The sequence below is a fragment of the Equus przewalskii genome, chromosome 14 (assembly GCF_037783145.1).
Source record: "Equus przewalskii isolate Varuska chromosome 14, EquPr2, whole genome shotgun sequence".
Classification (NCBI taxonomy): domain Eukaryota; kingdom Metazoa; phylum Chordata; class Mammalia; order Perissodactyla; family Equidae; genus Equus; species Equus przewalskii.
The window spans coordinates 30,890,166-30,912,748 of NC_091844.1; the positions used below are offsets into that span (position 1 = coordinate 30,890,166).

Below are 22,583 nucleotides of genomic sequence, written 5' to 3' on the forward strand. Positions count from 1 at the left end.
TCCTGGGGCAGAAAGCAGGGTGGAAACAGGTAGAGAATGGATCAGGTGGGGCAAACAGAAAATATCTAACAGTTCCTAACCCTGAGCTGATAACTTTTCGTTTGGATTACCTCTATGTTTACAGGACCAGAATCCTAGGAAGAGGTTTAGAATAACTAGAACTATCTAAAAATGGGACTAGCTAAAGCAGGAACACCCATGACCTAGAAATCCTCCTTCAGTGGACACCCAGCGGTGGGAATACCATGGAGAAACTTTAAGCATCTAAGAACTGGCTTTGCTGACCTCTGAAGTTCCCTCAGCCTTGAGATCCTGCTGCTGAGAAAGCTGCAACAAAACAGCCTAAAAAGTATGGAAACTCTAGTCAGTGTGGAGATCCCAACCACTAGCATTAGGAATCAGGTGGGGGTGTGCAGAAGCAGCAGACTGTGTGTGTGTGGATGTTTAGGGCAAGGTTGGGGAGATGAACAGGTACAGGTGTCTATTGGACATCAGTCACAAATGAACAAGAAACACAGCAATATCACACTGGACGAAGGATAGAAATTAAACTCTTCTCTTACATCAGCACCAAAGTGGACAGCACGTAAAAGGCACTGTGTTAAGGTGATTTTGAGATTTCATCTCAAAAGTCTCTGCAAATTTCCTGTTGAAATGGGATAAAGTTCAAACTCCCTCACTCAATACACAAAGCTCTAAGAGTTCAGCAAGAGAAACCTTGAGAAAACTGACTTAAACATAAGGAAAAGTATTAGCTTTCAGGACTGAAAATCCAGAGGTAAAGTGGCTTCCATGTTGGCTGATCCAATAGTATAAGGATGTCATCCTGAGCCCAGGCATGTACTGTGTCTTTGCTTTACTGGCCGTGGCACGTGCTCCTTCCAAAGCCTAGAGACTCTTGCGGTTGGAGGACAGCAGTCAGAAGCACTCAGGGCTACCTAAAATTAGAACCATGGCTGCTTCTGGGTTTATACAAAGGAGGCCTCTCCTTTCTGAGGAGTCCTGGGCAAACTTCCCCTTGGACCTCTCTGGTTCAAACTGGAAAATCACCCTGGCAAGGTGGATGGGATTACTGATTGGCTCAAACGAATCAAGGCCCATGTGCAGATCTTTGCCTGAGGTCAATGATTCCGAAGCACAGGGCTACTCTGAAGGAAGGGGAGAAATGAATGCTTCATAAGCAACCAGCAGTACCCACATGCAGAAGCCCTCTTAAGGCACCATTCACCTCCACCTCTGAACTTCACTACTCCACGACGTCAACACTAGACTCTCAGGTTTGGGAGCAACATTGTATGCCCATTTAATTGACATGCTTGATAGAAGAGATTGGAAGTTTCTAACACTTAGGTGCTAAGCTATTCCACTCAAGGAGAAAGGGCCTGGATGAACATAAAGGAGGTGTGATTTTGCCTTTCTTTAAACAGTCCGACGGTCACAGGTGCCCCTTCTGGCATGTGCAGCTCTTCCTAACAAGTAAAATTCCAAGTTTAACGACACAGAATATATTTCTTAAATAAATAAAAAAGCCCTGAAATACAAGCCAATTACTTAAGGGCTCATAGAAGAAAAATAGCAAGATCAAGCAGTGTTCTGTTAAACTTACTTTCCTTACGTGTAAGTATTCGTCAGGTTCCTAACAGAGCTTTGAACGCTGAGTTAGGAAAACCTGGCTGGGTCACACTTAACAAGAGTCAGCAGCTCACAGCAAAGTGCGAGGCCACTTCTCTAACTGCAGAATAACTACCTCAGTGCCAAAGTTAGAACCTCACCTTTGCAAACCTCCCTTAGGCCTCTTGGAGTTGGAGGACTGAAAACGAGGAAGTTTCAGACTCCAGGGCCATTGTAGGGCAGATGACACCAGAGTGCAGCTCCCAGCCAGTCCCTGTGGGTGGCTGTATGAGACCACGCATCATTTCTCTGGTCCTTAATTCATGGCTAGGAGTAACTCAAGGGACTACATAAACTGAGGCCATGGGGCTGTGCTCACTGCAACCAAGCCGGGTGAAGAGCGGTGGTGCTGTAGTTACACTTCTACCCGAGCCACTGGCCAGTCTTTACAAAAAGGCACCAGCCAACTCCCTGGCCCAGAAGCCTTTCGTTTTAAGTCAGGAGATGCTCAGAAGGCTATGGCTGTTCTGCAGAGCTGAAGGAGAGACCCCAGATGCAGGAGGGCTGCCACCTCTAGAGGAAAGCAGCCCCACTAGCAGGAACGCATTAAAGGCCGGGCAATGGGCACAGTCTACTCCATGGAGGCAAAAGGAGGGTGCAGGTGGTAGAGAACTTAAAAATAACAAAACTGACTACATCTGCTTTTTATCATCATCATTTGCTACAAACAATTCGAAACAATATTAGTGATAAAATATCTCACCCCACCAGAGACTGGAGATTAGTCCTACCAGTGAGCTACCAGAGTTTTCCACGTTATCCACTAATGCTTTTGCAGGTAACTGAAACAAAGTACTCCACACCCACGCAAGAAAGGCCACCCTTCTCCCCCCTCTGATCCCTGGTCCTGCCAATACAGCTACATTGCTATGTTTATCTATAAACTACTCATCCTCATGACTCGAAGGGGCCTGACCAGCTGACTAGAACTCTGGAGGGTGGAAGAACATGGGTGCTGGGGAAAAGATGTACTGGTTTCCAGTCCCATTTCTATCACTTGATAGCTGTATGGCCCTGAGCAAATGACCATCTCTTTGAGCTTGCTTCCTCATAAGTAAAATGCGTATTAGCACAGCATTTAATTCCTAGAATTATTTTGAAGATTAAGAAAGAATGCTGTAAAACATTTAGCACAGTCCAGCAGATAAACACGATTCATACTTTCACTTACTCCTAAGTTATGAGAATTAAAATCTACCAGCACACATTCTACCAACCAAATTCTTTTTTCACTCCTGACTCCAGTTCCAGCGTCTAGTTTGTGAAATGAGCTCATCTTATATGTGAGATTTTTTCCCCACACAAATTATTTACATGCCTACAGTAACCAGAGTTGTTTTCTCAATGGTTGTGTTACTTTTTCTGTAAGACACTTAAATTTAAGAAAATCAAATCCTTCATCTCCAAGGTTTAGGGCCGAACTAGAGTGCAAAGATGTTGTCCAAATGAGGATGTGATAACCAATTAATTCCAATTCCTGCCTAAAGTATCCAACACTTTAACTGGAATGTATAGTCTATTGACATTCAATTAAATTACTGATATGGTTGGGCAAAAGTCTACCATCTTTCTTTAAGTTTTCTATTTGTCTCTTTGGTTCTTTATTCTCCCTTTCCTGTCTTTTTTTTGGGTTAGACTATTTCCTAATGATCCATTTTGTCTTCTCTATTGACTTTTTAACCATATCAATTTGTATTATTTTTTTAATGTAGACAGAGATCTTTATTACTCTATCTTGAGTTAATTTTACACCACTTCACAAATAATGTGAAAACTTACAACGGTTTAATTCCACTTTACTTTCTAACCAAGCACCTCCTTTAATTGTTGTCATTTATTTTACTTCTCCATGATGTTAACTCTCAATGTCTATGGCCACGCAGTAAGCATTTACCACAGGTGAAGTTGTCAAGTATCTTTTTACTGGCTCAGGTTCTCATGTGAGCCCTTGAAAAGGATAGGAACATTATTTATATACAAATACACACATACCTACACACTTTTTTTCTTAAAGTTCAGCACCTATCTCAGAAACCTGTAATGTTTTTGCTGATGAAGATTTATACATGTCAGAGCAGAATAAAGTGGTAGGGAGTCAATCCTAGTACCTTACTCTTATTTTTCACGGACTCTGTGGCATAGGATGTGTTACCCTTTTCCCCATCTTTCTTTTTAAATCTTTAAAACTCTTCTTATAAAAACCATCCCTTTAAAAAAAAAAAATCCTAAAGTTTTATCAAAAGGTATACTTCTTGGGGCTGGCCCCGTGGCCGAGTGGTTAAGTTTGCACGCTCCGCTGCAGGCGGCCCAGAGTTTCGTTGGTTCAAATCCTGAGTGCGGACATGGCACTGCTCATCAAGCCACAGTGAGGCAGCGTCCCACATGCCACAACTAGAAGGACCCACAACGAAGAAGAGACAACTATGTACCGGGGGGCTTTGGGGAGAAAAAGGAAAAAAATTAAATCTTCAGAAAAAAAAAGGTATACTTCTTGTCAGCTATGGAACTTACTGTAATTTAATCCCATCAGTTTTGTGACCTATAAATTGAAAGGTTCAGCATCTGGCAAATTCCCCCCTCCTAGGTTTACACAGGATTCAGACATTTCCTGTCTCTCACCTACTTCAACGTCTGTTCCTGTTGTTGTCACTGGTTCCCCTTTTAGGTTAGCACTCATTAAAAGACACAAGGTATTAAAACTGATTATCCTATGGATATAAATTTGCTTTTATATATATATATCTCACAAAGTTAACAAAGAAAGGTTATTTATATCAGGAAGGGAGGCAATAGGATGCAGTGAGAAAGAAGCCAGACTTCTCTGAATATACCTTGTTTTATATGTGTGACTTTAGAATCATTTAAAATGTTTTAGTAACACAAAATTAAATTTAAAAAATGTAAGGGGGCCGGCCCCGTGGCCGAGTGGTTGGGTTCGCACGCTCTGCTTCGGTGGCCCTGGGTTTCGCCAGTTCAGATCCTGGGCGCAGACGTGGCACTGCTCATCGGGCCATGCTGGGGCGGCATCCCGCATGCCGCAGCTGGAAGGACTCACAACTAAAAATACACAACTATGTACCAGGGGGCTTTGGGGAGAAAAAGGAAAAAAATAAAATCTTTAAATTTAAAAAATGTAACCCCTAAAAACAAAAAATGAAATTAAACAAATGAATCTCGATGTTAATCTAGATGGTAACATAACTACCAAAGAAGAACTATTCCAAGCAACTTGAAAGCCCTATAATTTGAATGTATATCTTACTAGAATATACCCTAAATGCAAAACTGAAAAGTAATTTTAACTGTTTTTAATAATCACATTGTTACTTGTGGTCTTAATATTGTTATTCTGACTGTGATGTATATAAAGTGAGACAGAGCTGAGCAGTTTTCTGATAGTTTAATTTGATCAACGTGATGTCCTTGAGAATTAGAACTCCCAACATAGGAAAAAGATCTAGATTTAAGATAGAAGAGGTAAATAAACACCTGAAAAGTCCCAAATTTGAACTAGAAGAATCAGTACAATCATAATGTATTTTATCTTAAAAACAAAAAATACATTTCCAATTTCTGTCCACTGAAAAGCAAAACCACCACAGAAGCAATGAACATCCTAAGTAGCCACTGTTCTTTAAAGAAATGGCTGACTGCAGGTCTGGAGCAGGAAGTGTACAAGGTGAGCCTGCAACATCTTCATACAGATAGCAAGAAGCCTATAAAAATTAGTAGTGTCATGTTAAAAGGAATGATGGGCCAAATCAGAAAGGCCACAAATGAGACTATCTGAGTATTAATAAGGCTAACACTGCAGAGGTTTCCAACATCAAATATGTTAAAAATTTATGAGTTCAAATTAATACTTAAAAAGAATTTATCACAGGTGGTGGATATCAAGAAAACTCATTTTGAAAAAACTTGTAAATAAAGGAAAAGCATCAAATATTTATTATGTCTTTCTTATACAAATTATAGCACTGAGTAACCAAATAGCAGACGAGAGGAAGTTTCTCTTTTCAGAAAAGTATTCCAGCTTACACGTGAAGAACAAATATAGAGTTAAAGTATCACCGGTTTTGCAATCCTCAATGAATAAATGCATCAAAGCTTTAAATATCAACTGCTACTAAAAGTCCAAAGAAGGCAATCAGATATTTTGCCACCTGATCAGGAAGACCCCATTACTGTCGTAAGCAGTCTTGCCAAAAAGAAAGAAAAAGAATCAAATTCTGGTCAAGTTTCTATATTCAACTACCAATTTATAAGACATATAAATGACAGAAGAATATGTTAAAATTACACTATAGGGTGGCAATGAACAAAATCCAGACTGTGGGAAACCCTTGAATACCGCTTCTCAAACTATGTGATGGATCAGTTTATTTTTCTTTTCTTTTTCCCCCTAATTTCCCATCAGACTAATACTTCATAAAATACAAATAATGAAATAAAAAAGCTCCTAAAAACAGGGGCCAGCCCCATAACCTAGTGGTTAAGTTTGGGGCACTGCACTTTGGCAGCCCCGGTTCAGTTCCCAGGTGTGGACCTACACCACTCGTCAGTTGCCATGCTGTGGTGGTGACCCACATACAAAACAGAGGAAGACGGGCACAGACATTAGCTCAGGGCGAATCTTTCCCAAGCAAAAAGAGGAAGACTGGCAACAGATACTAGCTCAGGAAGACTCTTCCTCAGCAAAGAAAAACTCCTTACAAACCTCAATTTTTTAACTATTAGATTCAACAGACAAACAGATAAAAGCGCTGTGAAACTGTGATAAAGTTTCTAAACACTCTCAGTTTCTATATGTAAGTCATCACAAACTGCTACTGACAGTTCGTGGACTGGCATTAGATCCAAAGACTACACTTTGAGCAGCATGGCTTTGCAGAACCAAACATCTCATTTCTTCCCTCAAATAAATTCTAAGGAGAGAAGTGAGTCTATATATTAGAAATAATTTAGAAGACTCATCAGACTAGTCACAATGTTTGGACCTTACTGGATCTTGATTCATATACAATAAAACAAAACAAAAATAATTTTTGAGACAGTAGGAAATCTGAACTGGATTTTCATTTAAATAAGGAATATTTTTAATATTATTGGTTATGTTAAGAAGAATCCTTATCTTTTAGAAATACATAATGAAACATTTATGGGTAACATGACATGCTGAGATTTACTTTAAAATAATACAAGAGAGGGCCTGCACTGTGGCCAAGTGGTTAAGTTTGCATGCTCCGCTTCAGCAGCCCAGGGTTTCACCCGTTCAGATGCTGGGTGCAGACATGGCACCACTGATTAGGCCATGCTGAGGCAGCATCCCACACAGCACAACCAGAGGCACTCACAACAAGAACACACAACTATGTACTGGGGAAGCTTTGGGGAGAAGAAGAAGAAAAAAAATATTGGCAACAGTTGTTCGCTCACGTGCCAATCTTTTTTTTTTTTTTGAGGAAGATTAGCCCTTAGCTAACTGCTGCCAATCCTCCTCTTTTTGCTGAGGAAAACTGGCCCTGAGCTAACATCCATGCCCATCTTCTTCCACTTTCTATGTGGGACGCCTACGACAGCACGGCTTGCCAAGCAGTGCCATGTCTGCATCCGGGATCCAAACTGGTGAACCCCAGGCTGCCAAAGTGGAACATGCGCACGTAACCGCTGTGCCATCAGGCGGGCCCCACAGGTGCCACTCTTCAAAAAAAAAAATACAAGAGAAATGAGAGTCAAGAGATAGATATATATATACGTATTTATTTGGCCTTGAGTTGATAATGTTGAAACTAGGTAATTACTATATATAGATAAATTAGCCTATTCTTTTTAACAAGCCTTGATATTTCCCACAAATAATAAAGTATTAAAATAAAAATTTGGGGCCGGCCCTGTGGCCAAAGTGGTGAAGTTCACGTGCTCTGCTTCAGTGGCTCAGGGTTTCGCCGGTTCAGATCCTGGGCACAGACATGACACCGCTCAACAGGCCACGCTGAAGCGGGGTCCCACATGCCACAACTAGAAGGACCCACAACTAAAAATATACAACTATGTACTCGTGGGCTTTGGGGAGAAAAAGGAAAAAAACCAAAATCTTTAAAATAAAAATTTAAAGCTTTTAAAACCTGACTCTCATTAAGTTTTTTTTTTTTTGAAAGCAGTTTTGGAAAGGCAAACTTCTACAGCATTCTGTGCCAGAAAGGGTAATAAAATCTAAAAACTTTTATAGAGGTGGTGTTGAATGAAATCTTTTCTTGCTTTGGTATTTAGATAATAAAATGACAGAAGCTTAAAAGTAAGCTGTAATCCAATTATATACCTTGACCAACTAGTAAGCAGAAACTGCTATGTGTATCACACCCCATATGTGTAGTATAAATTAAGGAGGGAGGTATTTTAAGGTTTTCTGAAAAAGCCTAGAACGATTCTAAAATTATATGCAAAGAGTGTATGTTTATTTTTAGAAAAGCACACACAAATCTATTTGGAGCCCTATGATAAAAATTCCCAGTCCTAAGCGCAAAAAGCAACAGAAAAGAACATTATTTACTATGTATAGCTAACCATCAACATCTGTCACTAGGATAAAACACAAAAATTACCCCTACCACTTTTATACTTTAGCAGTTCCTTTTATTCTAATTTAGAATCCCAATTTCCAGATAACTAATTTAAAGGAGATAAGAGTTTCACACTTTAAATTCTTAAGATTATACTCCCAGGTTGACCCAAATAAGATTAAAGAAGCCCCTAACTCCTCTGGTTCACAAGCTTCAGAAGCAGTTTCAGGAAAAGAAGCTTCAGCAGTAGGGTTCCCACTTACTCTGACTGACTGTGCTGCTTTAGCATGCTGGCACCTTACTCTCCAACCTTTTAGGAGCTCTTCTCCCTCATTACCTCACTCACCTATACAGTTTTAGTTACAACAGACTCTTGGCACTCACAAGCCATCCTCCTCCTCCTCACCCCATTCCTTAGTCTGTGGCGTGTAGTACTTCATAATTTTGCCCAGGCTGTGGCTAAGCCTGAACAGAGTGTGCAGTGCGTTTGGTGAGCAATAACAAAAAGGTGCTGCTTTTTGTTCTTCACTTCACTCTTGCTGACTGTGAGGTGACTCTTGTGCTGTGATGGGAGTAAGAGATCTAAAAAAGTAGCTGTTTTTCATTTCCCTCCACTCACCCTCCATTATTAATTGGTGCATTCCAATCTTGGAAGAGCTGAAGAATCAGATACTACAATTCAAAATCAGCAGACTTACGTCTGAAGCATGCCCTAATCTAAACATTTACAGTGCAAAGGCTGTGTCCAGCATCTAATAATCCACTGAAGTATTTTTCTGTACCTTTACAACTTCTTACAAATATATTAAATAATAATTCAAATGGTCTAAAAAGCAAGTCCACTGGTCCACAGAAAATACAGGCTGCTTTGTTTTTGTGGTTTTAAGCTAATACTAAAAGACTTGCTAGGAGATACTTTAAATGAGTCCTGACAGAAAGAGTGGATGTTACAGCAGAAAAAATATCTTCCCAACACATGAAAAAAATCAAGCAAAGTTTTACTCAAACCTACCTGGGCAAACATGCTATAATCTAGTTTTATCCAGAAAAATAGAGAGTTTAAAAAAAGCTTTGACCTGTACATGGATGGTTGAAGCAAACTGAAACACTGGCATGCTACGACTTTCAGGAATATATAAAGACTCTCCAAATATCCCAAATCACAGCAGTTATATAGAAGCCTGTCTGCAACCAGAGGCAAGCACGTCTTTAATAAATCAGCCACAAACACAAGATGGTATTTTAAATATACAGTAGGAACATTTATTTTAACACTTCTAAAAGATATTTCTCCATGCCTGATGATTTGATATAAAAATCAAACCCATCATACTTTCCCCATCAGTCTCTACATCAAGGGCAATCAGAAATTTGTACAACATGAATATTTGCTTCTGAAACAAAAATTACAAATTAAATGATAACAAAAATACACAAATCAACTGGACCCTAAACGAATTTCTAATGAATTCTTTCCCCTTTGCCCCAATCACCTAGAGCTTCTTTCTTCAGCCTCATTCTGCTCCTTTTCCTTTCTTTGCTTGGCCATGAACTTCTGTTAAAAGCAACATACAATATAAAATATTTATTAGATGTGGTTTGTTGTATGTACAAACATATCTAATATAGTTCACAGTATTTACAATTTAAAAGAGCCCAATCCTACAAAATAAAGATTAGAAACACAGTGTCTTACATTCACATTCCTTCCTCTCACTCATCAGTCACCTGATATTTATGATATACCAGACATTATGCTTGGTGCTTGGGGATTCAGTGGTCAACAAGACAGGTAAGGCCCTTTACCTCATGGAGCTACATTCTAGTAGGGGAAGAGAAACAGTAAGAGAACAAATAAAGAACATAATTCTGGTTGGTGGTAAGCACTACGAAGGAAAGAAATATAATAAGGTAAGTGACTGAGGCTGACACTTTTTTGGGGGGGAGGGAGTGTTCTACTTTAGCTAAGTCTTTCTTAGGCAAAGGCCTTTTTGGGAAGCTGATTATTTGAGATGAGATCTAAAAGGAAGAACCAACTATACAAGTGGGGTTGGGATTGGGAGAGGGCAAAAAAACAACACTATAAAGGTGCAAAGGCAGCAAATGGGCCTGTCACGTATGAAAAATATTTAAAGCAAAGAAAGCCAGAAAAGCTGAAACACAGGGAGAAATAAAAAACAGTGAGGTCAGAGAAGCAGAAAGGACTCAGATCATCTAGGGCCTTACAGACCCACAAGTAGTTTGGATATTATTCAAAGTGTAATAAGAAGCCAGTGGAAGATTTTAAATGGAAAAACGACATGAAAAACTTAAGAGCACAGGTACCATAGCACAATGATTAAGGGCTTGAGCCTAGAATAAAACAGAGTTAGGTTCAAATCCTAGGTCTGCCACTAACTAGCTATGTGACCTTGGGATATGATACTTGGGTTTAGCTACTCTTTAAGCCTATTTCCTCATCTTTAAAATTGAAATGATAGCATCTACCTCATAAAGTTGATGAGGGGATTAAATAGCGTCCAGCAAATAACAGCTCAGTAAATGTTAAATGAGTATCTGTGCCAGAAATTCAATAGAGGATGTGTAAGACAACTTTCAAATATCCATGAGGAATCAGAACTATTGCTTCAACTAGAGCTAATGATGATTCTCCAGAGTAGGACTTCTCAAAGATGTGCACAACTAAAAAAAGACGGGGTGAGATTGTCGGGGTGGGGTGGGGATTCAATCAGTTTAGGAAATGGATTAAATAAAGTTAAGAGGATTCTTTCTGACTAGACAATTCAGAAAGTTTAATATTCTATGTGTCCATGACTCTGAAAGAAGGCACCAGAATATACAGTTACCCACACTTTATTAGAGTGTCACTTGGGACTCGTGATCTGCAGAATTTACTCTGGCAAACGCTGCCAGAGGAAAACGAATAAAGACTGGAAGTTATGGGCAAGTGAAGGAGAGGAATAGGATTTTGGACCCAAGAGGAACAAAATGGCACAAACCTTCAAAAGTTCTCCCAGAGAGCAAAGAATGTACATTCTGGGTGGACATTTAAGTAGTTTGATTATAATACCACCACCTAAAGATTTTAGGAGGAGTTAAGAATAAAACAAAGTACCTCTGTATTTTGCTTATGACGTGTACTCTTGCAGTGATTTGTCATTGCTTTTTCACCTGAGTAGAAAAGGGAACAAATTGGACAGAAGAATCCAGCCTTCGGTACAAGAAAGTCTAAATCTAGAGGACAAGAAGAGAGGGAGAAGAGAAAGAAAGAAAATTAATGATAATTTATCTATAGCTGTGTTGATTAATTGATCTAAACATGACAAACCTACTAAGCACAGTATACACTTACACATAAACATAATATATACTGCTATATATCCAGGGATCAAGAGCAATTAAGCCTTTAATCACAAAACCAAGATCTTTATTTTATTTTTTAACAAATTCTGTAATATTCCAGAGCCTCCAGGAACGCCAGTGAATTCTTTCAGAATAGCAATTTATTGGAAAAGATCCTGATAGCCTTTGAAATAAACCTCTTAGGAATCCCCTATTAAAATAAACCAGGAAGAAGAGGCAGAACAATAAGCAGCCGCCTGCTTGAGGAATATGCTGAACAAACAAATGAGATGCCCCCAGCTCATCTTAGCTGGTGGCCATGAACAAAGTTTGCTAGCTAAGCTTTTCAGCATGCTCTACTTAACTAGAATTTCTGCCTGGGCAAGTATACCTCAATTCTTACCAGAGCAGCCAAGAAAAAAAGAAGAGACATATCCCAGATTTCAAGAGTGCAATAAAAATATCCTTGCCAGGTAAAAACACAGCCTAATAAACTGCTTTCAGAAATGCCAATGTGCAAAACTTGCTAATTTATGCTCTAAAATAATCATCTAAGCAAGGTTATCCTACTATCTAAACAACAGAACACTTACGATGGTACTGAATTTTTATTTCGTATGGATAAGGAAAAGAGTGTCATTTTTACTTTACCTTCAGGGACATCAGGTGCCACTGATTTCCCTAAAGAAGAGTCCTCCGTCTTCTTGCGTTTTCGTTCTGGTTCTGAATCCTTTAATCCAGACTCCTCATCAACTAAGTCATCAAATTTTTTAAGGAAAAAAAGTTATTAAAAATAGATTCATGGACTTTGTGAAGCTAACATGAGCTAATCCCTGCTCTCAAAGATTAATTTATGGTTCATCTCTTTAAGTAAACCCTCCTTGGTTAATCCCACCTGACCATTCTTCCAAGGTTCTTTGACGTAAGCAATAAATGGGTAAGTCTATTCAACCACATTAAATGGATTTAAGGGTATATTTTACTTCTATTGTTCCAGAAAGAATTTAAAGGGTAACGGAAAAAGTTCAAGTTCTAGAATTAGCGGTAAGAGTTAACTTGTGTATGCAAAGTGCGGGGTTGGGGGAAGAGTGTGAATTAAGGGTAAAAGGACATAAGCAGAAAATTCTGATGCTCTGTACTGAGGCCCTTCCAACCAAGAAAAACTGAGCCTAAAATTATGGACTAAGACCCTTGTTAGACAGAATCCAAGTGAAATTACAAACATTAAAGCCCAGCAAAGTGAGTAACATGTAACAAGCGCTCAATACTAGCAGACTCTGCATAAAATGATCGTGGGGGATGACAAAAATGGGAACTGATTCCAAGCAATTCTGGTTATCCCCAGCAGGTGAAATACCTTACTGTTGTGTAGTACTTGACAAATCCCTTTCACATATATAACATTCATTTAGCTTTTACCTCACGTGAGACAGGGATAATAATGATTTGACCTTTCTATTTCTTTACACGTGGAGAAAGCAAAACCAAGAGAGGTAAGAAACTGATATGCCCAAGGTTGCACAGCTAGTAAGTGACAGAGGCTAGAACCAAGACTTGTGACTTCAAGTTCAGTGCTCTCTCCATGCAACTGGACTACTCTTTACGAAATCTGAGGGGATGGCTAGGAACTATGAAATCATATTTACTCTCCTCTTATTCCTTGCATTTTAACTGGTCATCAAGTCCTAAAGAATTGGTAAAAAAAAAAAAAAAAAAAAAAAGGCTATCTCCCTTTTCTTGACCCAATGGTTAAAATAGCCTCCAGTCTCTTCCTCCAAAAGTTTATTCCCTCACCAGAGTAATAAACTTTCTCAAACACATTTGCTCCTGCCACTCCAAAGGCACACTTATGTAATAATAATAAATTATATAACACTTTAAATAGATTAAAACAAATATTTTAAGTTTAAAATTGTTAAAAAGTGACCTTTTCTTAAGTTAGATTTTTTTGTCAAAAATACTGTCCATTAACAGGAATTGTTACATAAACAGTTCTCTATTCTTCAGCTCACATGTCGAGGCAGTTCTACACAAGCTGGTACACCTGAAGCTGCCCTACTCCAACAGAAATCCTGGGGGGATAAACTTCATGAAATCATGCTAGGAGTTATTTGTCAGATTACTAAATCACTAACCATGGCTTAGTATCAAGGAGAGATTATGGAGAAGAATAGACAAAGGAGGAGGAGTACCCACTTGGCCATGGGAGAGTTTCAAGAAAGAGGGCATGAGCAATAGTAACAAATGATGCAGAGAAGTCGAATAAGACTATCTTAACAGGAAAAAAAGTAATGATTTTAAATCAAGGTGGACAACAACCCAATGAAGGTTCTTTATCAACATCAATTTCAAGAAGGTGGTTTAGAAAGAAACCAAAATACATCCAGTTCAAAGGGAGATGAAGAAATGAAAACAGGTGGTTCTTTCTAGGTGCTTTGCTCTCTGAAAGGAAGAAGAAAAGATGGGAGCTAGAAGGATTCCAAAGTTAAGGGCATGGTTTTGCAAAAGGGAAAGACTTGGCTATGCTTTACGTGTGCAGAGCCAAAGTAGGTAAATGTAAGCTGGCAGACAGGGGAGATCCTATATTTGCTGTGGTAAATAGAAATGAAAGTAAGGTTATCCAGTGAGGAATGGGCTAGGTGACGCAGAAAGGGAAGACTTACGTTACACTTGGTTAGGACATGAGGAAAGGAAGAAGGCCTGTAATAGGCTGTGGAGCAGCACTGAGGGCCCAACTAAGATCAGATTCAATGAACTGGAACTGAATCACAGTCCGTTATTTTTCCTTAGAGAAGACAGAAAGGAAAAGCAAGAGGGCAAGGAGGGTGCTTGCAAAGAGAATGGTACAGTACTGTTAAGTCATATCAATAGTTGATTTTTTGCTTTACCTCTCTGAATCAGTAAACCTGAGATCTGGAACTGTGTGCTTTTCTTCTTTTCTACCCTTTTTAGCATTTTGCTATGAATATAATGGACACAATGACAAACATTTATTGAATGACTAGAGTACTCTTCCTCAGTAGACACTATTCCCTATTTGTTTCAACATAAATTTTATTAATGTTATTAAGACATCTTATTTAATTCACTGGCTGGCTGCTTGGCAACATCCACAAAACAAGGGATCTGGCGAACGAATAAGAGCTGGTTAATAAATGATTTCTACTTCAGGCTGCAAGATGGTAGGAATAACCTTTCATGGATCATTTCCATAAATTGTCACATTCTATTATAAGAGGATCATCTGTCATTCTATTATCCCATTCCATTATGTTTCATTATCTCTCTACATTACAAAGATAAAAACCTTTATGCCGATCTAATTATTATAAGGCTACCTTTCTCCCCACCCATTACTCTAGTTCACTGTTTTTCTACTTTTCTTCTTAGATGGTAGATCTTTGGAACTTCAACCACCACCTCATGTTGTATTACTCTCCTCCCCCCTTTCACCAATCCTGCTTTACCTTCATTAATTTGGAAGGCCTCTTCACCTTTCACTGGTTCTGTCACAACAGCTTTTTCCGATGGTGGTGTTTTCCCAATTCTAACTCTCTTGGTTGGCACTTTAGCTTCAAAGAGAAAGCCTAATTTACTGCTATAGTAACAGCATTTAAATTGCTTTTAATTCTGATTAACAATTTTAACACCTTTTCTGCAAACAAAATAATACTCAAATTTGGGAAGGAAACCTAGTTCTAATATAAAATATGAGAATTCTATTAAAAAAATACTTAACATTAGTTTTAAACATTCTCCTTTTATTTTCCCATTTACCTTGTTCCAAACTTTACCTTCCCACCTGCTTTTTCCCAAGAAGTCTATACATCTTTTTCTATTTTATTCCTTAAGACTGCGGGACCATCTTAGTATTTTTTATTCTTAGTTTAGTTAAATCTTCCAAGATTTTCTTAGTGAAAATCATTTTGATCTCCCTCCAGTACCGAAAGTAAGCTGATCTACCATTCTATACTATTAAAATATTTACTGAAAAGCAAAATGGTACCTTCACTAATTTTTCTACATCTTAAGGCTAAGTAAGAACTGGGAGGCAGTTTAGTATAAACATCCTTCTACTTATGAAAAGGTGTGTTTTCCTAATAATACAAAGATAACATTTTCATTCCAATTCTTATTTGGGCACTCTAATTTCTGATTTTGTCATCTTTTCTTGAGGTATAACAACTTGGGGCAAGGCCTGCTCTGTAACTAAGAGAAACCTGTCCAACTTGTACATATTTCTTTGGAAATTATCACTGACCATAACTATTTGTTGGCTTCTTATATCAACATAGGGTGAAATTACTAATAATGCCACAACACATATTTTTGAAATTTTAAATGTAATCCCCCCGTAAAACAGAAAGAATACTACTTTCAAGTATCTACCTGCCAAGTGTCTTTCAATCATGGTTTTCAGATCTTCTTCCAAAACAGTCTCATTTACTAGACCCACTTGGGACAAGGCTTCAAGTTTCGTCTTCTTTGTGTCCACAGCTCTCTTTTTTCTATCCCCTCTTTTATCTGTGGGATGGTCATTTTTGCTTTGTGCTAATTCAACTTTTAAATCATTGTCTCCATCTTCTTCCTCTCCAACTTCATCAACAGTAACAAAATTAAGCTCTTCTTTAAGGTTGTTAAAGTCTGCCAGAGAGTCTTCATCCTCTTCAGTTACTTCATCCAAAGTCACTAAATGCAGATCACTGCTGTCATCCTGTATTTCATCTACAGTAACTAAAGTAGAAGGGTCTTCAGGCATCTGAGAAGAAATGAATCCAATGGAATCCCTTCCAGTGTTTCCCTCATCTCCTTTAGTATTTAAAGTGGCAAAACTTATGTCTGTCGACTCATTTAAAGGTAGCTCTTCTACTTCTCCAATTTCATCCACAGTTACCAAGCGTTCTTGTTTGAGAAGATCTTGTTCTTCAGCCACTGACAGTACAGTAACATCTTTAGGTTCACTGTGAGAAATGCAATCATCTTGATCAATTAACTCATCTAACGTAAGAAGTGAATTTGAATTTTTTACCATTTCTTCCATATTTATTTCTTCTTCATCAATTACTTCATCTACAGTGACCAGAGCTTGTGCTAAATGTGTAGCTGCATCTTCCTCTTCCCCAATCTCATCCAATGTTACAAAAGATAATTCTCCCTCAACGACACGAGGGGCGGAAGTTTTCCCCCTCTTCTTCTTTAAGTTCAGTTCAGAGGAAGGGGTGTTTTTGAGAGCTTCTTTCCTTTTCCCCTTTGGTGGAGCCTGCTTGGCTTGAAAAGGATTCACTTCTTCTATAACCTCATCTACAGTAACAAATTCATCCAAATTAAACGGAAATAATGGTTCCTGTTGGAAAGGTAAAAAAAAAAAAACAATCACAGCATTGTGAACAACTACCAATAACTAGCTAGGTTCCAAATAGTCCCAGTAAATGTGCCTGAAGTATCCTTTGTGAGAATTTCAGTGTAGGGAAGTTTCCTAAAGACTGAAATTAGTATTATTTTAAAAAGTCCACAAAAGAATTAGCTAGAATTCACAAAGTACGCAATGCCAAAGGTAAAATGCTAACAAAATCAATCTAATTCCACCTTTACTTAATTCAGTAAGATTATAATTATTTCCTAAATGATCATGAGTTTTGAAATATGATGCACAAAAATACTATATTCAAAGCATTTATCAAACAATATAATACAAAGAATTTACTATTCCATATGTTAACCATATCTAAGTGTTCTAAGAGACTTAATGGACCACTAAAAGCACCTCAAATATAGCTAGAGAGTAAAGAGTTAACTAGATCGTTCCACTGAATTTATATATATATATATATATACACACACACACACTTTTTTTTAAGACATGCAACATTCAGATAGAAAGTTTATATTTTGAGAAAGTTATATGAAAAATTACTCAGACTGAATGTCAAATACAACTGCACTTGAAATAAATAGTACCTGTAATTTGAAAAATGATGCCAACACTAAAGAAAATAAATTCCCAGCAGGCAGCCTACACATTTAGTATGCTATCAATGATCCATTACCAGTACATATAATGACCACAGTAGAATATATACCCAGTAATTTTGGGAGGAAAAATCTGTAAGCAATTGTACTACCAACTTATTAAGCCAACGGAACTAACCATAATCTCATTTACGCTGTTAAACTAACACTTCTCCTCGCCCCAATAAAATAGGCCCAAATTCATCCCCTAATGGTAGAAAAAAGTAAAACGACTGAAAAAATATTCTATAAACAGTGGAAATCTAAAATACTAAACAACTAAATATAAAATGTAAGACATTTATTTGGCAGTAGAACTCAGTACTAGGAAAGTAAATTTTATAGCTCATCCAGGTAGTTTAAACTGAGCCATACCTGAAGGACCACTTCTTTGGAAGTTCCACAAAATGGGGAGGACTCGCGTCAAACGCTAGTGTCCTTTCAACATCTGATTTTATTCTGTGTTTATAACCTATTTCTGTCAAGATGAGATTGAAGGTATTTTCCAACTCTAATTCTCTTTCCATTCCTGTGTAACTTTTTGCCCTGCACCAAGCACACAAACTATTTAGCCAGGTTCAAAGTCAAAAAACAAACTGGGGGCTGGCCCGGTGGCGCAGTGGTTAAGTGCGCACGTTCCGCTTCAGCGGCCCGGGGTTCGCCGGTTCGGATCCCGGGTGCGGGCACGGCACCGCTTGGCAAGCCACACTGTGGTAGGTGTTCCATGTATAAAGTAGAGGAAGATGGGCACGGATATTAGCTCAGGGTCAGGCTTCCTCAGCAAAAAGAGTAGGATTGGCAGCAGATGTTAGCTCAGGACTGATCTTCCTCAAAAAAACAAAAAACAAAAAACTGGTGGTAGGGTCAAAAAGAAAACATCTCATTCCTCTTCCTTGCTCTGTATCATACTAATTATTATAGGAGAGACATAAGCTATAAGGGAGATGAACTCTTCTATGGAGGGATGGAACAGAAGGGTTAGTGTTATTAAGCACACTGTTTCTCACCTCTTTAGATTTCGAACTTCTACCAGTGGTGCTTTTAGGATTCTTTGTGTTTTGCCCAGCGAAAGTCTGAAATATTAAGTAAGAAATACAGAAAAACAAAATTTACAACTAGGTTATTAATGTTCTTAAAAAAAAAAAAAGAATTCAAACGGCAAACATTATCCAAACACATTCAACTATGCAAATATTTAACAGGTATACCAAACTAAGTTAACAATCATTTAACAGCACAGGCATCATCTCTATAAGTTATAGTTAAATTCAATTTTACTGATCTTTTCTTCCCTGTATCCACAATGTCTAAGTTGGGCAATCAGTAAGCTGATAAAGAAGCTTCAATTTATGAGAGAAAATGGTTTCCCATTCAGAAGCAGAGTGCTACATCATCTCAGAAGATTCACTTATGACTTTTCTTAAACCACAAAGTTATATTTCCGACCACATTTCATTCAAATAATGTTTTTCAAACCTGTTAATAAATTATGAGCTTGAGCTTATGATTCTAAATGTCTATTAGCTTAAGTCAATGGAATTGTTTAAGAAAGGGAAATGGGAGCTTTCGGGTAGAGTGAGGAGATTACACCTCCTACTCCAAAACTACAACAGGAGAACCAATCACTTCAAAGATACACTGAGCCATTCTTCCTACCCTCCTCACCTTGTTGTTGCTGTCATCCCGTTTCATGAAGGAAGGTCTAGCCTCTGCTTCCTGAGACTGTTTTGTTATATCCCTGTAATCCAGTTTAGAATCCTTGCCTTGCAGGGCTGAGATCCTCCCACTGCCTCCTCTGGGAATACCGCTCTGAGTGGGTTTGAATTTACTGCTGCTTTCAGCCAAGCCTGGCCTGGCACTTGTAGGTTTAAGTAGACCCAATTCCTTGGCTGAAAGTTTCTTTTCAGCATTTATTTGATCTCTGAGTACAGATTTCAGAAAACTTTTCTGGTTTTCAGATTTTGAAGCTGTAGCTTTTGCCTTTGGAGAAGAAACGATACCAGCCTTGATGCTTGATTTACTGCTAGGTGCATTCGATGCAACCAGCACACTAGTTTTACTAGTTTCATCAGGCTTATTGGCCTGACTCACTCCTTTATTTGGATACACCTTGGTCACAGCATTTTCTGCAGGCTTTTCTTTCATTGCTGCTACAATCTTTTCCAACTTCTCTGCAACCATTCTAGCATCATTTTTTTCAGCCTTCTCTGTGCCTATTTGCAGATCCATTTTGGATTCCTTAGTATTAAATTCATTCTCCTCCTTTTCATCCATGTTACTTTTTTCAGAAATTCCCTTTTTACTCACTGCCTTCTCATCCCCAGTGGAAATTCCTGGTACTAAGGCCACAATACAAGCAGATGGTACTATTTCTGAAACACTTTCATGTTTGTCTTCTTCAGCTACAGCTTCTATCAAAGACTCTGTAATCCCAGAAAAGAAATCTTCTGTTTCAGATGGAGATTCTTCTAGAATTCCTTTGATGTTCCTTTCTTCTATAAATGTACTATCAGATGTTGATAATTCTGTTTCAGGGTTAATAATTTCTGCCTCTTCCTTCTCAAAGTCACTGGTATACATCTGCTGATTTAAAACAGACTCCTCTAAATTTTCAGTGAATAATTCAATACTGGTTGGAGTGGATGCTACAAGAGGAATTTCCACTTTGACCTCCTCTCCTTGAGTTTCAACTTCCAAAGTTTCCATAGCAAAGTCAGAGTCACATGGTACTTTTTCAGGTTCTTCCTCACAAGGCTCTTCCTGCAGTACAGAAGTTTCTGTTTGAATGCTGGGAATAAATTCTTCTTCAATGTCACTAGGTTTAACAGAGGGGCTACCAGCTGCTGTTTGCACCTCACTTTCATCAACTGGACTGTTTTTCAAGTCAGGGCTAAAAGTATTTAAAAACAAACAAAAAAAAGAACACAAACAAAAACACAAACAAAAATCAAACTATGATGAGAATTCAACCATTATAAATAATCCTGTTGATGCCAATTGTTAAGACTTCCTGATGCATAAGTGATAAACATTGGGAAATCCAGCCAATCAGCATTAAAATGGTTAAGATGTTTTGACGCAAATACGTGAACAATATAAAACTTAAAGAGATTCTCCATTGCACTGAAGATTTCTTTTTAGTTCAAAGGAAATAATGGCAAAATTATGACCATTGATATGATCCTTTTACTCATGTACATTATAACCAGTTTTTTTCCTTCTGTGTCAAGTTTGCAACTGACATCAGAAGGCTGAACGTAAATTTGAGACATCTCAAATTATTATTAGGTCCTATCTTTCCACATGGGTAACTGAAATAATAAAATATGTGCATAATTCTATAATGAAACTAATGATCCATGCACTGAAACATAAAATTTTATAAGTGAATCTCACCTAAAAGGACCATAAACAGAAACTATGGAGAAAAGCCCATACTCTTAACCATGTCATCTCTTTTTCTGGATGTGAGAGAGATTTGTTTTTAATTTCCCAAGAACTTATTTATTAATAATACTTAAAAGAAACCTTTCTTTGGAAGTATCTTTTAAGTACTCTGTTTGAAGATTTAAAGTTAGAGGTGAAACTGATAGAATCCCCTTAACATCAACATGTAGTCTTCTATAATACAGTCTTCCTTTTATAATATGTGCCTTTGGCTACACTATGAGAAGGAATATGTTAAAAGAAGTCTTTCTAGTTACAGAGAATAATTTAAAATTCTAACACATAACAAAATTTTAAGTGAAATTATTCAGAAGAAACAGAGGAAATACATGACAAGTATATACAATTGATCTTATTCATCACGGTCTTCTCAAATCCAAAGTAAACAAAACTGTGTGATTCTCTAATTCAACCACTTTCACTGTGGCAGAGACAGAATAAACTATTTTTATATGAACGCTCCATAGATCAGAGGTTATCTTGAAAAGTAACAAGGAAAATCCTAGCTTCCGAAGACAACGTTCAGCGTGCTATCAACACAAAGTTTAACAAATACACTCACTTAAATTACATTAGAAGCAGCAGGATGGGGACAGACACCAGAAAGTGATCATGCCATAACAATATCTCATACTAAAGAGTACTGACCCTTTTCCTCCTGCTTTTCAAGAGGGGGGAATAACGCATTCCCCTTGATATGCTTCTCAAAGGGTAGCCATATATCCTTTAGTTAACGTAAGATGATGAGTAGCTGTGTCCTGAGACATTAATATTTCAGAAATTTGGAAAAAGTTAAGTGCTACCACATCAGGGTCTAATCACTTGAGCCAATAAACTGGTTCTCCTCCCAAAGATGTTAAGTTTAAACTTGCAAAGGAGAAAACTTGTAAAAGATCAAAGAAACACCTCTTGATGAAGAGTTGTAAAGGAACAGTTTGAGGAATTTATTTAAGTTAAACAGCTAATAACTGAAGACCTTAATCAATACATATTCTATTCATTTGTATAAGCTACCCTTTGTATGCTGAAAGGGTTTAAGGGTTTTTATTTGAAATAATTCACATCCCTTATATTAAAAAATACCAATGGCTGATTTTAAGTGTTCCAAATTCTTTGGACTAGTCAAAATAAAACTTGTAGTCAAGCACAAATACGACAAAGATAAGAAAAAGTTGTGACATTCAGTTACAGCAGTTATGTAAGTATTTCTCAAAATATGTTTTCATTTTTAAATTACAAACCTCATTTCCAATAATGAAGAGTAAATTCAAATTCCCACCTCATTACAGAACTGCACATTAACCCTATTTACAAATTAGGGCTATACAAAAACATCAATCTATCAGGCTAGACGGGTAACAACAGAGATTTTGATTCCTGGCTCCAGGATATAGCAAGTCCTTCCGCTTAGCATATTTAAAGTTTTTCAATTAAAAAAGAAAGCTATTATCTTTTATACAAAATGAATCAGTATGTAGATCCACACTTCAAGGAGAGACCATGGACCTATTTGGAAACATGGCTTAATTCCCTATTTGTTCTTGTGTGCAGGTC

The 22,583-nt window shown here is 37.8% G+C and overlaps 1 protein-coding gene across 3 annotated transcripts in view; it reads right to left on the minus strand.

Moving 5' to 3' along the window:
• Positions 1 to 9,466: 9,466 nt before the first annotated feature.
• ZNF638 (zinc finger protein 638) overlaps positions 9,467 to 22,583 on the minus strand; it is a 138,852-nt gene continuing 125,735 nt past the window's right edge. For all 3 annotated transcript variants that reach the window (XM_070573815.1, XM_008535934.2, XM_008535935.2), the window contains exons 22-28: positions 19,248 to 20,472; positions 18,590 to 18,655; positions 15,963 to 16,917; positions 15,041 to 15,145; positions 12,225 to 12,326; positions 11,347 to 11,465; positions 9,467 to 9,786 (exon numbers count right to left, since the gene is read on the minus strand). In XM_070573815.1, coding sequence (XP_070429916.1) covers positions 9,721 to 9,786; positions 11,347 to 11,465; positions 12,225 to 12,326; positions 15,041 to 15,145; positions 15,963 to 16,917; positions 18,590 to 18,655; positions 19,248 to 20,472 — 2,638 coding nt within the window. In that variant the 3' untranslated portion in view covers positions 9,467 to 9,720. The remainder of the gene's footprint in view (positions 9,787 to 11,346; positions 11,466 to 12,224; positions 12,327 to 15,040; positions 15,146 to 15,962; positions 16,918 to 18,589; positions 18,656 to 19,247; positions 20,473 to 22,583) is intronic.